Source organism: Zootoca vivipara, chromosome 5, assembly GCF_965207765.1.
Source record: "Zootoca vivipara chromosome 5, rZooViv2.hap1.1, whole genome shotgun sequence".
Classification (NCBI taxonomy): Eukaryota; Metazoa; Chordata; class Lepidosauria; order Squamata; family Lacertidae; genus Zootoca; species Zootoca vivipara.
The window spans coordinates 8006743-8022606 of record NC_142588.1 but is presented as its reverse complement, the minus strand read 5'-3'; the positions used below and the strand labels follow the sequence as shown (position 1 = coordinate 8022606).

At 43.2% G+C, this 15864-nt stretch overlaps 1 protein-coding gene across 1 annotated transcript in view; it reads right to left on the bottom strand.

The window, feature by feature from the left end:
* Window positions 1-2193: 2193 nt before the first annotated feature.
* Window positions 2194-15864, bottom strand: part of GTF2F2 (general transcription factor IIF subunit 2) — a 55119-nt gene continuing 41448 nt past the window's right edge. Inside the window, exons 8-9 of the mRNA XM_035137523.3 lie at window positions 15459-15602; window positions 2194-2846 (exon numbers count right to left, since the gene is read on the bottom strand). Coding sequence (XP_034993414.1) covers window positions 2727-2846; window positions 15459-15602 — 264 coding nt within the window. The 3' untranslated portion in view covers window positions 2194-2726. The remainder of the gene's footprint in view (window positions 2847-15458; window positions 15603-15864) is intronic.

Below are 15864 nucleotides of genomic sequence, written 5' to 3'. Positions count from 1 at the left end.
TTGCTACTATGATTACAAGAATGCCTTTCACACTACCTTGAAAAATTTCAGGAAGCCATGCACTTTACTAGTGACACATTCACATCTCATAAGGCCCAAAGTACAAAATTTACACATTTAGTGCACCCAGGATCAAACTTAACTCTTAATTTAGCTGCCTTAACATGTGAGAATTGGCTGCAAGAGGGGAGCTTTGCAATAACACAAGTTTTGGGGGCTGTTACTTGAAGTATAATAATTTCTCCACAATGTTCTCCCAAAATCTCCATTTCCCACACATGGCCTAAAATGAGCAGTGGCACAGGTGGGAGTCACAGTTTACTTCAATATGCACATTGCTGTGGAAAGCTGGAAGCTACTCATCTTGGAAGGGGAGTATAGTATGGGCTTATTTCACTGGCCTTGGCTACACTAGCTTGGGGAAGAGATGGCAGATATGCCACATGTTTTCCAGAAATTTATATGAACATCCTGTGGGCAACCCCCACTATATTGCAGGAAATGGCTTTCTCCCTCTCATTAACAAGTTTCAGGTAGTTCAAAATGTAAGTGAATGTTTAAATTCCTTGTTCTGGGTTGTGTGATTGTATGCCTATTTCAGCTGTGTTGGAAGGTAACCGTAAGGTGTCAAGAGTGAAGCAAGACCATTATTTAAAAAGCTGTGGCTGGTGCAACAGAAAAGCAAACTGCTACCATACTCGTTTGTGGTATGTGGATTTGTTGCAAATGAAGGTCACTCATGTCTGCCAGTAACTCATTTTTGTGTTAAGCCTACAGAATTTGGATTATCTACAAGAGAAGGGGGCAGTGCAGAGGTACAATATGTTTGCCCTCAGCCCAGAGTCTGCTGCATTTGTGCACTGCATAGGCTAAATAAAAAAATTTCAACAGTAAAATCATCCTGCCATCATACTCTGGCTACAAAACCGGATGGTAGCCATTAGCTTTAGCTCTGATGGTAACGTAATTTACACAGAGTGTACCCAAAAACGCACAGCAAAAGTGCAGACATTTTGCCATTCAAGCAGAAATGACAGAATTGAACTAGATGTAGCAATGGCCTGCTAAAGTATTTTTGTTTTAGTTATTACATAAATATACCACTCTTCAACACCTTGGGTTCATGTGAAAAAAGTTTGTTCTGAGGCCCATGGTGTGGGGGGCGGAGAAAAACTACTATTACAGAAATCAGCCTTTCATTGAAGCTACTCCAGACTCCATACCTGAACAGTGATCTTAATCTCAGTATTTCAGATACAGCCTTGGCTAGGGTTTTCCTGCTTTTCTTTTCCCATCTTTGCAGTTGATTCATATTTGTCATCCACATTTATGAGCCTCTGCACACACATTTTGCATGCTGCTTAGGTTTGGTATAGAAGATCATAAATTTTATCAATTGCCACCATCTTTAGTTTTTGTGCAGTACCCTAAACAATTCAGTTCCCAAGGTAACAAATGCTCAAAGTATCTTTTCTACAAAAGATACTCAAGGCAGCTGACCAAATTTTAAATATCTACATACACTAACAACAACCTTGATTGCAGGTACAACAGTAGACTATGAAGATAAGCACAAGGTTTTTAACCTGTCTCCAAAAGCCTGAGCCACGACAGCAATGTGGGCATGTTTGTAACAGCACCTTGGTGTGCAAATACAGCTGGCAATCAAATTTAGCTTAACAGCATAAATTCAGCTGATTTATGCAAACTAAGGTGAGGTGTGACCTAGGATAAAGTGCATTGGTCTCTTGTCCCAGGTTACTGAAGAGGGCACATGCTTGGCTTCTTCCCTTGCTCTCATGTGCACTGGTAAGAACAGGAGTTAGTTGCCCTCCAACTCTTCCTTCTGTAGTTTCAATCTGCAGCTGCTCAAAGAAAAAAATTAAATGAAAAATCCCTCTGCTCATCTGCTCAGTGAAATCTCTTACCTCCTAAACTGGTTCTTAAGGAAGGTCTTCTTGGCTCCTACTTTTTGTAAAAAGAACGTTTGCACTACTGAAAAAGTGCTGGATTTTGAAGGTCCCGCAGACCTAGATAACTTGAACAAATATATGAACTCAGGAACTGAGTAATGCTTAGCAGCACCTGCCCCTTCCTAATTTCTAGAATGGCTGGTCATGAAGAATACTGATCAGCTGACCCTTGTGGCCTAAAGCCACCATGAATGTTTTAAATCTAAAAGCAGAACAAGCATTTTGTGTTTGTACAAATTAGAAACTGCTTTTATTAATACAGAAACAAAATAATTTTAATACAAAGAAGTCATATTTTTACTTACTGTATTTAAATGCTTTCGTTTTGTATTAATTTCCTCTTCCCATCATTTCAGAAGCTATTCAAACTATGTTCCACTTCTATTTCTTAATAAGGCATAATTCAAAAAGTTGGACAGCAACCCATAATATGGTCAGGACCACACAGGATTTTAGTACTGAAATAAACACATCTCTGCAATAAATAATACCAGTCCTTACTAACATTGTTATATTTTTACAAAACGTAAAAAAATAAAAATGATAAAAGGCCAATTATTACAAAGAAACCTAATGCATGTTTATTCTTTAAATAATATGTTTGCAGAACCAAAACATGTTTCTTGCAGAATCTTTTTTAATGAAGCTAGACTTCTTAAAAAATTATTAACACTTAGTATTTTAAGGGTGAACAGTTCAGCAACTCTTCTTGCTCCCACAATTGACAACTTTCTTGCTGGCTTAACAATTGTGCTAATCACTCTTATCTTCTCCTTGGTAATGCCTGTATTCTGGCTTAAGTTCCCAAGTGTTTTTGTGTGTTCCCTTAACGTTGTAGATGCCTATTTCTCTTAAAATTTCTTTCAAGTAGCTCTGAAAAAAAGGGAAAAAATATTTAATTTGATATTAATATCAGGCCATTTTACATTAGTAATAAAGAGGGTACTAAAATAAACCAGCATATGCCAGAAATTTTCATCTGCAGACAGAATTACTCTCAGCTTACCTTCCATGTAAATCCCTTAATTGCAACAGTTTTGTTTAAGAATGTTAAGCACATGTTCATGGGAAGGACAGAACTGCAGAGCCACAAAAGATGAAGATTCTTAAACACAGGTAATATGCTCCAGAATGCAGACTAAGGTAGTTCAGGTGCTGCAATGATAAGGCAACAGCTGTTCCACGGGCTGGGTGTGTTTGCGACAAATGTCTTTAGCAGCCTGTGGGCTTAATCAGGTTCACCAGGCCTCAGAATTTGGCCCACAAGGCCATTTTGGACAAACCAAACCCACCTGTCAGTCACCTGGAGTTCATATGGAGTTAGATACAGAAAGATGTTATCTCTTATCTAAGCACAACAGCAAAGAAGAAGGGGAGCCTCTGCCTGCTGCCCTTTTGTAAGCAGATCTTAATCACCAAGAGCAGGCAGAGGTGCAACTCTGGCCTTAGTGCTGTGAAGGCTACAGCTCTGTGATAGAGCATCTGCTTTGGATGCAGAAGGTATCAAGTTCAATCCCCAGCATCGCTAAACAAGACGGGGGAATTCCTGCCTGAAATCCTCAAGAGGGGCTGCTGTTCATTGTTGCCATTACTGTGCCCTATTATTATTATTAATTATTATTATTATTATTATTATTATTATTAATACCCTGCCCATCTGGCTGGGTTTCCCCCACCACTCTGGGCAGCTCACAACAGAATATCAAAAACACAATAAAGCATCAAACATTTAAAGCTTCCCTAAACAGGGCTGCCTTCAGATGTCTTCTAAACGTCAGATAGTTCTTTATTTCTTTGACATCTGATGGGAGGGCGTTCCACAGGGCGGGCGCCACTACCGAAAAGGCCCTCTGCCTGGTTCCCTGTAGCTTTGCTTCTCGCAGTGAGGGAACCGCCAGAAGGCCCTCGGCGCTGGATCTCAGTGTCCGGGCTAAACGATGGGGGTGGAGATGCTCCTTCAGGTATACAGGACCAAGGCCGTTTAGGGCTTTAAAGGTCAGCACCAACACTTTGAATTGTGCTGGGAAACATACTGGGAGCCAATGTCTTAGGGCTGGTGTTATGTGGTCTCGGCGGCCACTCCCAGTCACCAGCCTAGCTGCCGCATTCTGGATTAATTGCAGTTTCCGGGTCACCTTCAAAGGTAGCCCCACATAGAGTGCATTGCAGTAGTCCAAGTGGGAGATAACTAGAGCATGCACCACTCTGGCGAGACAGTCTTGCACTGCCTTGCACAACACAATTGCTCTGGCTACAGTTTGAAAGGAAACCGAAACATTGCGGACATAAGCTTGTTAACCCTTTCTTCCTGCACAGTTTTCCTGATCACCTCCTCCCCTGGGCAAAAAGATGAGCTCTTGGTTCTAGATTAGTCATGGTAACTTCAGTGTATAAAATAAAAATAGTTCTAACCATTAGGCTGCAAACCTATTAAGATAACTTCCAAGTAAACATGATTAGGATCAGGTAATGTTTCCCTTAGTCTTGGGAAATGATAAAAAGAAAATATAAGAGAAAATATATTGCAAAGTGAATTAATATAGGGTATCTGAAGGATCTCCAATCTAGTCTCCTAATAGGGTTGTGGACAGTTGTCACCCCAGGCCACCCCATAAGTGCCAAGGTGGTGGTTGGAGAGACTGGGTGACCTACTGTGGCCAGTCTAATCCAGGACGGGGTTTGCCCCACAATACCTCCCTGTGGTTACAGGCCTGTGACAGAGGAAGAAAATAAAGTGTGTATCAGCTCTAGAGCAAAAGGTGCATGAACGACAAGATTCTGATGTGTCATTTTATGTCTGATTTTTCTCATTTCCTTTCTGGGTCAATACAGACAAAGCGTTGTAATCGTGGTGGATGCAGTTTGAACATACATTCCAGAGCGTGTTCAGAGCAGCAAATGTCTGCTCAAACCACTTGCACTACACTTAATATGTTAGATCTGTTTTCAGAATGTTTTAACATTTCACTGCTGCAAAGATTATTCATACAATATCGTCCCACCACCAGATGGCAGCAACTAATTATACGAGCATACAAAAAAGATTTTCAAGGGGGAAAACAGAGTAATAGAAGGCACCATTCTCGACCACTGCTCTGCACTCACCATAGGCTTCAAGTGTGCCTTTCTGCCACTGATGGTGCAAAAGGATGTAGGAAGTACGCAATATAGTGGTACTATTGCTGTATTCTGGCCAAGTTTGTCATGGTTATTGGAAATAACCCACATGGCGATGACTTCTTCCAGGGCACCTAGACATGCTGTCCTAAGCGTTCTGCAACCTAGTCCGCCTGTACTGTACTCCAGTAAGGCTGCCTAAGGTACAATTCTGACACTGAGGAATCGTTCCACATTAAGGAAAAACTTTGTGGACCCCATGGAAGAGATCCACCCCTTTGCAATCAACACTAAGCCTTCACATCCCTGCCAAAGAGGCATGGAGTTTGATAAGTAGTTGACTAACACTGCATTGTAAGGTCGCCTGGATATTTTCAATTTTCTAGTGAAAATATAAGCCAGCTACACCAGTTAGGCAATTAGAAGCACATGTGCACTGCTTTCAGATGAAGGCCAGAATCAAGAGGTAAGTTATCAGCGCTCTGAAAAGTGAGTTTGATAAACACTTAGAATCATAGAATTGTAGCATTGGAAAGGATCACAAGTGTCATCAAGGGTCATTTCGTTCAGGCTTCCTCAAACTCGGCCCTCCAGATGTTTTTGGCCTACAACTCCCATGATCCCTAGCTGATGATGGGAATTGTAGTCTCAAAAGATCTGGAGGGCCAAGGTTGAGGAAGCCTGATCTAGTTCAACTCCCTGCAATGCGGGAATCTTGTCCAATATGAGGCTTGAACCCACAACTCTGAGATTAATAGTCTCATGTCTTTCAGAAACCCATCCAAGTGGGCTTTCAGTGGAAAAGTGAGTGCTACATGTTTCTACAGAACCTCTCTCTGCATTGTTATTTAAATTGAGATCAGATTCAGAAGACCCACGCCCGTTATTTTTTATAAACATTAATTCTGCACCGGAACTAATAGTCTCATGTCTTTCAGAAGCCCATCCAAGTGTGATGTAGTGGTTAAGAGTGGTAGACTCGTAATCTGGGGAACTGGGTTCGGCGTCCCCGCTCCTCCACATGCAGCTGCTGGGTGACCTTGGGCTAGTCACACTTCTCTGAAGTCTCTCAGCCCCACTCACCTCACAGAGTGTTTGTTGTGGGGGAGGAAGGGAAAGGAGATTGTTAGCCGCTTTGAGACTCCTTCAGGTAGTAATAAAGTGGGATATCAAATCCAAACTCTTCTCTTCTTCTTCTTCCGTGGAGATTCTGGTACTGAGTGAAAGAATATATGCTTCATGGGATCCACAAAAATGCAGTAGTTTCCCTGCTTGGTAGCATCTACGATGGTCTAGGAAGGCTTTGCAAGTGTTTCCTCACCATCAGCCTGACCCAAGCCAAACATCTTGGGTCAGGACACTGCCAGCACTCTACGCATCAGCTTTGGTGATCACACGCTTGAGGTGGCAGACAATTTTGTCTACCTGGGCTCCACCATAACCAGAAACCTCTCCACTGATGCTGAGCTGGACAAGTGTATTGGCAAGGCAGCTCCGGCAATGGCTCACCTCTCCAAAAGGGTCTGGGAGAATGTTATGCTAATGACCAGTACCAATATGAAGGTCTACCAAGCTTGTGTGTTGAGCACACTGCTTTATGGAAGTGAGTCATGGGCAACTTACAACTGACAGGAGAAATGGGTCAGTGCCTTCCATATGCACTGTGTCAGGAAGATTTTGGCACAACAGACTCGCAAATATTTGCTCTTCCAAGCCCACATTCCCAGTATAGTCACACTTCTGCCTCAGCAATGTCTACACTGACTTGGTCACGTCCACAGAATGGAAGGTGGCAGGATCCCCAAGGATGTGCTCTATGGGGAGCTGCCTTCAGGCCCCAGGTGAAACAATGGTAAAAAGAGAAGCAATTGTGCCTCATGAAACTTGAAAAACACATGGTCATCAGTGCTCCACAAAGAGCAGCCCTTCAGCTCCTGATGAATGCATACTGCAGTTCTATTGATTCATTCATTTTGGACTGCAGCTGTTCAAGAAAGCAAATTTGGGCGCTGTGATACCCTGAAAATGCCTCCAAATATAAATATTGCAGGGTCACGTCCATGAAAAACCTTTACATCCTCATGAAAATTCATGAAGCAATTCATAATTACGTTGCCAGTGCCTCTTCAGATCCTCATGCAGTGCCTAGAGGGCAGGTTTCCAGTCGTAAAAGGGTGTTAGCTCCTGAAAAACCATCTGATACCAATGTGATTTCAGATCCTTTTAAACCCTTTTTGGCTCCAAAAGTCAAAGAATCAGAGTGTAGAATGAGAAGAGTGTGTTACCCATAGACCTTTCCAAGATGCACATTTTATTCTCTTGCTTTGCAATACATTAGCTGTGTTGATCCTCCCAGCTTCCCCTGTCAAAAATCAGCAGCTGGAGTCTACCACTCAAAGTCAGAGAGAGCTGTCACTCCAGTCTATTATCATGTGACTAATCATGTAACAAACAGCAGAACAGAGACTGTACACTCACCCTGGCACTGACTAACATAAGGACTGTGGACTGTTGGGAGGATTAAGAACACACAGCCACTCTGGGCCAAGACAAGAAATGGACTGAGCCATCTGCTTATGGTTACTGACAAAGATCTTACTGCATCGCCTGCCTTCAGGCATGAGAGGGCAGTATAACCCCACCATGCCATGTGTTTACCACCCCTGAATAGGCATGACTAATATTCTTCTTTCTTCTTTGGCAATCTCGCCGAGTAAGATTGTCCTCCATAAACACGGTTTTAACAATGGGTCCGTTAGTGACTGGAGGCCAATTCTGGACCCACACATCCTTCCACAGTGGGGACATTGGTTTCCAGGCGGGAGTTCATCATAGTGTGGATTTGCCAAACGTGCCTTCCTCTTAGCACATTTCTCCCTTGCGTCCTGAGTTCGAGTTTCTTCAAAGCCCATGACACCTTGGTAAAGGCTGTTCTCCAACTGGAGCGCTCACAGGCCAGTGTTTCCCAGTTGTCAGTGTTTATACTACATTTTTTAGATTTGCCTTGAAACAGTCTTTAAACCTCTTTTGTTGACCACCAGCATTACGCTTTCAATTTTTAAGTTCGGAATAGAGTAGGTGCTTTGGAAGACGATCATCAGGCATCCACACAACATGACCAGTCCAACGAAGTTGATGTTGAAGAATCATTGCTTCAACACTGGTGATCTTTGCTTCTTCCAGTACACTGGTATTAGTTTGCCTGTCTTCCCAAGTGATGTGTAAAATTTTTCGGAGACACCGCTGATGGAATCTTTCGAGGACCAGAGCAGCGCACGGAAACGCTGTTTACCTTCCCACTGGAGCAGTACCTATTTATCTACTTGCACTTTGACGTACTTTCGAACTGCTAAGTTGGCAGGAGCAGGGACCAAGCAATGGGATTTGAACCACCGGCCTTCTGATCGGCAAGCCCTAGGCTCTGTGGTTTAGACAACAGCACCACCCGCACCCATGCTTGGAAACATACTGGGAGCCAATATGGATCTTTCAGGACCGGTGTTATATGCTCCCAGCAGCCACTACCAGTCACCAGTCTGCAGCCACATTCTGGATTGGTTGTTTCTGAGTCACCTTGAAAGGTATCCCCATGTGGAGTGCATTGCAGTAGTTCAAGAGATAACCAGGGCATGTATCACTCTCAGCTCCATCAGTATGCCGGGTCTCAGCTGGCGTACCAGATGGAACTGGTAGACAGTTGCCCTATGCCACAATGGACAGCTGTGAGTCCAGAATGACTCCCAGGCTGGACATCTGGTCTTTCAGGGGCACAGTTACCCCATTCAGGACCAGGGAATCCCCCACACCTGTTTGTCCCCTTGTCCCTCAGAAACAGTACTTCTGTCTTGTTGGGATTCAACCTCCATCAATGAACCTCCATCCACCCTCCAACTACCTCCAGACACCCACACAGGATGTTCCCATGATTGGGCCTGAAACCTGATTGGAAGGGGTCCAAATAGTCCAGACGTGCCTGGAGTTGTTTCTTTGACCACGCGCTCAATCACCTTGTCCAAGAGACTGGATGATAATTGGCCATAGTGGTGGGGTCCAAAGATGGGTTTTTTAAAGAAGTGGTTTTTTAAGGGGGTCTGGGAAAGCTTCCTTCAAGAGGGAAGCATTCACCAACCCACGGAGCCCATTGCCCTGCTCCGTCTGGCTCGCTTTTATGATGCTGCTGCCCCTCCAAAATGCCCAGCAGCGTGCGCCGCGCCAAGCACCGACCAGCGGGACGCGGCAAGAGCTGCAGCGCGTGCCGCTCCGAGCGCCGACGGGACCCGGCAAGAGCCAACAAAGCGCGCAGCAGCCAGTTCCGGGCGCCGAGCCGCAACAGGAAGAGGAGGTAATTTTTTTAAAAAATAAGACACCCCTGAAAATAAGCCATAGGCTTATTTTCTTGAGTAAAATAAATATAAGACAGTGTCTTATTTTATGAGAAACACGGTAGAGCGCTGGCACTTTCTCATCCTGTCCTTGCTACCATGATGGAATCTACCTCCTTCCAGATTCAACCAATTTTATCAGCAAAATTGTTGCTGGAGATCTTGGAGTTCTTACTGGACCACGATGACAAAGGTGGTTCTACAAAATACGAGACTCTCCTGGAACTGTTTTCTGCTGATGCAATGGGGCAGCAAAGAAGGTGTTCTTTGCCTTTGCCATTGCCACTTGGTAAGCTCGATGCTGAGCTCTAACCCATGTTCAGTTCAATTCAGAATGAGTCTTTCACTACTGTCACTCTAGCCATCTCAGTGATTGTCTCATCACCCTCAGTCCCGGGGAATACCACAGGACCGTTTGAGCTACATGCATTTGGAGAGGGCGCTTTAGAGCCAGACAGTTGATAGCCCTGGTTAACTTCATATTCCAGAGGGCCACCAGAGAATCAGCTGAGAGGCTACCACTCTCTGGAAGCCATTTGGATCCATTAAGTGGCAGGAGTGGACCATCAAACTGGTCCCACCTCCCTGCAGTGAAGTCTAGTTGCACAAGGAAGTAATTCGACCATGGCACTTCTTTTGTTCTACTCGAACTTAGTGTCAGATCACCCTTGTCCACAGAGGTAAACACCAGATCTAAGCCATTGGCTTAGGGCCAGATTTATCCAGGGAGAGCCCTGTGGAGGCCATGCTTTCCACAAAGTCCTGAGCTGTCAGGAAAAAATGCTGCCAAAATAAAATTGCCCAAGAGGACCATTAACAATGCCTATATGAAATTAACCTAGTCTGTCAAGCTGCCAGCTTTACAGCTAATTACTGAATATGTAGTAATCAACAGACTGTCAAGCACAAAGCAGCCAAATCAGGTACTTTGCAGAGATTAAAAAGAACACAAAGATAAAGCTAACAAACTGACAGCAGAAAAGGGCACATTTTGAGTAGCTAAATTGGGAAAAGCAAGTACTTAGAAATTAATTTTAATACAGTACCGAAAGTGCTTGGAAAACTGGCTAAGCAAAAGCTTTGAATACTAAGATTAATTTCACCTTGTTTAACAAGTGCTGAGAAAACTTTCAATCAGAAGAAAAGCAATGAAATTGTCTGCAACATGACCCAACCTTCCTTCCTCTAATCCACTCACTCGGTTCTCAGGCTCTGGGAGCTGGCAAACAGGGCCAGTAAACTGGGAGATTTGAGGGGCATTGGTGGAAAAGAGAGAACAAAGTGAGCTTGTGCCTTTGGGGCTAAGGCTGGTTGCTTGTTGTTGAAGGCTTGCTTGTGTGCTTTTGTGTGTTCTGGGCCATGTGCTGTATTACATGGTCTGAGGGAGGGGAGCTACTGCTGAGAGAGGAGGTGATGTGGAGCTAGCAGACCCCATTTCTACATCACTGGGAGATTGCAAACAGGGGTGTTTGTGAAGGTGTTTCGCAGGAAAAAAGCTGGAGTGTTCTGTTGGAGTGCATAGGAGCAAGAGATATGGACAACAAGAGCTGCTGCGGTGACTGGCCGTGCCAGTGTTGTTTCTTTTTCTACCTGAGGAATTACCTGCAGCAAGTGGCTGCCCTGCTGGAGGAGAAGGTACAACCCCTTGAGGCACTTTGAGCTATCAGGAAGATGAAAAATTTCTGGACAGAGCGGAGCAGGATGTTCTGTGAGAGCAAAAGATGGGGAGTGCTGTACAAAATTGCTGTCAAATATGCATGAAGGAGTTAAGACCACGGAGTTGTATTGCGAGACTCAGGTCATGCTTTTTATTCACTTTCCTTTCCTCACTCTCTCTTCATGCCATGGAACCAACCAGAAATGACATATCTGCGTTTGCTCCAAGCTCAGAACGCATGCTTGTAATAATCTTTCTGTATTTTGTACCTGTGTTCTTCTTGTTGCTATATGGAATAACGCATGAACCAGACCTTTGGATTTTGTCAGTAAAGCTTTTAAACTTACTTAACAGTTGTGTGGTCTGTTCATTGTCAGAGGGTGTGAGAGAGGGGCAAGTGAAACAAGAAGTGAAGTGAAACAAGATATGAAAAGGGGTCCAACAACCTGCATTCCCAAGCTATGCTTCTGCTGAACTCTGCAACTGTTTTAAACTTTGCTGCAGCCTCTCTCCTGCGGGAGAGAATCCAGAAATCTGGCCAATTCTGTTGTTAATTACCCATATGTGGGTCACAGATCTTATTTCCCCCCAACAGATGCCTCTAGAGAGGAAGATCACCACATGCAGCAAGCAAACATGTGGAAGAACATGGCCTTTTTATCATGTGAGGTGAATTTTATGTGGTACAATTCATTTTACACACATATGTCTGTGATCTGAAGTCTGGCATTAACACCAGGCTTATGGATAATGACAATACTTTGCCATGTTCCATGGAAACTTGGCACAACAGCTTTTTAGTCCCCCTGCGGACTATTCTCACCCCAGGGAAAAGTTCTCTGGAATTCTCCAAGGACAAGGAGTGTGAACTGGGAGGCCCAGAAGAACCTGGCCAGGATAGAACCCCATAATGTCTATCTTGCGGTTCCTGAATTTGCCACCAAACCAATTCCCAACATTTTTGTAAATGCTGACTTAAGAGTTAACCACAAGATTTGTTATTTGTTCAAATCCATAGAAATGTACTTTCACACTCTTGCTTTTAAAAGGATGCTTGTTAAATTGTTCCTGCTTAAACTGTTCCCTTGATAGTTGGGTAGGGTTTTTTATTTTTTGAGAAAACAAATTGGTGCTAATGGCAATAAGATTACACTTGCAGCACAGAAGACTCTGCCAAAAATGCATTTTATAAAAATGCATTTGGTTACAAGAAAGCTATTAATGATCCTCAATACAGATTTTTTAAATAAAGTGTAAGCTATTCATACAGCCTAATGATAAGAGCATATTCTGGGGAGCTAAAGAGTTCATAAACATTCAAGCCCTGAGTATTACTTTTCAGATATTACAAGGGTGATAAATACAAATGAGAAATATAAATGGCTCAGAATAACAGAAGGATTCACAGAAGCATTTGGATACACTTTGGAGTACTCAAAGCATTTATCACAGAATCATAAAATTGTAGAGTTGGAAGGGACCCCAAGGACCATCCAGTCCAACCCTCTGCAGTGCAGGAATCTCAGCTAAAGCATTCATGACAGATGGCCCTCCAACCTCTGCTTAAAAACCTCCAAGGAAGGAGAGTTCACAGCCTCCTGAGGGAGACTGTTCCGCTGTTGAACAGCTCTTCCTGTAAGAAAGTTCTCCCTGATGTTTACTCAGAATCTCCTTTCTTGTAACTTGAAGCCATTGGTTCAAGTCCTATTCTCCAGAGCAGGAGGAAAAAAAGCTTGTTCCATGTGAAAGCCCTTAAGATATCTGAAGATGGCTATCATATGTCCTCTCAGTTTCCTCTTTTCCAGGCTAAACATACCTCCTTCAACCGCTGCTCATAGCTTTCCATACTCTTGATCATCTTGGTTGCCCTCCTTGGCACACGTTGCAGCTTGTCAACATCTTTCTTAAATTGTGGTGCCCAGAATTGGACACAGTATCCCAGGTATGGTCAAAGGTGGAATAGAGTGGTACTATCACGTCCCTTGATCTGGACACTAGACTTTTGTTGAAGCAGCCTAGAATAGCATTAGCTCTTTTTGCTGCTGCATCACACTGATGACTCATGTTAAGCTTGTGGTCTACTAAAAACCCTCAATCCTTTTCACATGTACTACTAGCAAGCCCAGTGTCCCCCATCTTATATTTGTGCAGCTGGTTCTTCTAGCCTAAGTGCAGAACCTTACATTTGTCCCTATTGAATTTCATTCTGTTAGTTTGGGCCCAGCTCTCCAATCCGTTAAGGTCATTTTTGAATCCCGGTTCTGTCTTCTGTAGACTTAGCTACAACTTCCCAGTTTGGTGTCATCTGCAAATTTGATGAGCATCACCTCAATTCCTTCATCCAAGTCATTTATATAGACGTTGAACAACAATGGGCCCAGGACAGAACGCTGTGTACCCCACTTGTCACTTTTTTCCAGGATGACAAGGATGCATGTCTGTATGTATGCCATTTGCCATGGATGCTTTAGTTGAGATTCCTGCATTGCAGGGGGTTGGACAAGATAGACTGTAGGGTTCCCTTCCAACTCTACAGTTCTATGATACTCAATAGCTCCAGGTGGGCTATGAGTTGTAGAATCCAAGGATCACAAAATACCACTGTGGATGACTAATTTCCACTTCCGTCTCTTTCGACTACTGAAGAACCACAATAACAGGCCTCTGTCAAGCCCAATATGGTGACGCAGCCTCAGCATAATGAAAACAACCACCCAGAGAGACTGGAAGGCACAATCGACACAGCAGCCTTGATTGCTTTAATTAAAAAAGAATTAGCTGATGACTGGGATAAGGCATTAAAAGCACTAAGAGAGAATATTTTTAAATTCACCCAGTGTATCCACAACAGCAAACAAAGGCATGGAACTCAGTATGAAGAATAGAACCATCTGACATAAAGCTGCAGCTTGAAGATGTGCAGGACCAGAATCGCCGTCAAAATTTGCACTTTAGAGTGAGCCTGGCTGACAAATGGTTCTATTCATAAAACAAATATCTATAGCATTTCCTAATAGATGAGGCTGCAGTACCATATTGGGAGGGTCAGTTACGTTAGTGATAGCAAAATATTGGAAATCTCTAGGTACAAACCTGTTTGAAGCCTGGTTCTCACAAGTATGGGACATTTATGGACAAATTAACCGTTCTACGAAGGGAGCACCGCACCAGGGAAGGAACCGAAACTTTCTACACAGCATGGAATCCCTTTACTGAATCTGTAAAATTGACCTAGCATGGGAGTTGTAGTCCTAAAACATCTGGAGGGCCGAGTTTGGGGGTGCCTGATCTAATCCAACCCCCTGCAATGCAGGAATATTTTGCCCAACGTGGGGCACAAACCCATGACCCATAGATTAAGAGTCTCATGCTATCTGAGCTATCCCAGCTTTGTTGATGTTGCACATCAGGCACAAACTTAGCCAGGGCTATTATTGTGGCTCCTTACTGAATCTCTTGCAGACCATTCAAGCTCTGTTGACCATATTATATCTGCTCATTACCTGATTCCTAGTTTCCAAGGTCTTTCAGTTTATGTAACTATTATTAGCTCAGTTTCAGTTTCTGTAACTAGTATTATTATGATGATACCTTCAATCATTATAGACAGTAAGTGCTAGTAGAGGGCTTGCAACAATAATCTCAAGTGCAGTAACTCAGTTTTCCCCACAAGGGGGTGGGGGAGTAGAAAGGCTCAATTCCCCTCCTCCAGCAGGTGGCAAGGAACAGGTGGCAAACTTTGGTCTTTAGTCTCACCTACAGTCCATATGCTGCAGACTCTGTCCATTATGGGTAGGATTTGGTTTTGACAGAAATGGGAATCATCATGGATGCTTTAGTTGCGATTTCCTGCATTGGAATTCCATACCCTAGAGAGAATCCTAGATCAAGAGGACTGACATGCTAGCAACTAATTCTAAAAGGCTTGAAATCTGAATCGAAACGTTGAAGGGGGCACATGGATTATTAATCAATCAATGCCAAGTAGTCAAACCCTTCCAATTGTTCCATTACACAAGAAGCATCTCAATTTTCTTTTCTCTTCTCAATTAATCCTCAATATGTGAAGAGTTACTTTGTTATGTTTCGGAACTTGTGGTTTATACACCAATCAGGAAGATCAACAAAACGTAACCAATTTGCATGGATTTGGTTATTTTTTAAACAGGCAGTTGCAATGTCTATTATTGCAAACAAACAAACAAACCTGTATGTGCTGATTCATTCAAAATGCATGTTGGGCACATGTTAGATACTAAGGAATTTGTCTTATGAAGTTAATGTATTTATCAGTGACAAACGGCATCGATTTTCAGAACAAGCACTTACCACTGGCTGCTTAGTTATGTCCACCAAGTCCTTAATGTTGTAATACTGATGTTTTTCAAAGGCTGAAAAAAGCATGTCCAGTACTTGCTGCTTTTCAGCCCGAGCCCTCTTTCCATCTTCCTTTTTCTTCTTTTCATACTCAATCTGTTAATCCAAATGGCATAATTTTAAAATGGTGTTTCTAACTCACTCCAGGAGAACCACCACATGTATTTGTAACTGCAAGGAACAAAGTGTTGGGGGGGGGGGTTAAGAATTGGTTCAGCTTTGGTGTGAATAAAAATCTTCTTAACTCTTAGTTGAGGCACAATGAAAGATAAACCAAATTATAAAACAGAGCTAAGTACTTCATCCCATTTATGCTTTGCACTGTCATTCCTTGAATGTGAACGCAGCCAATTGCCTA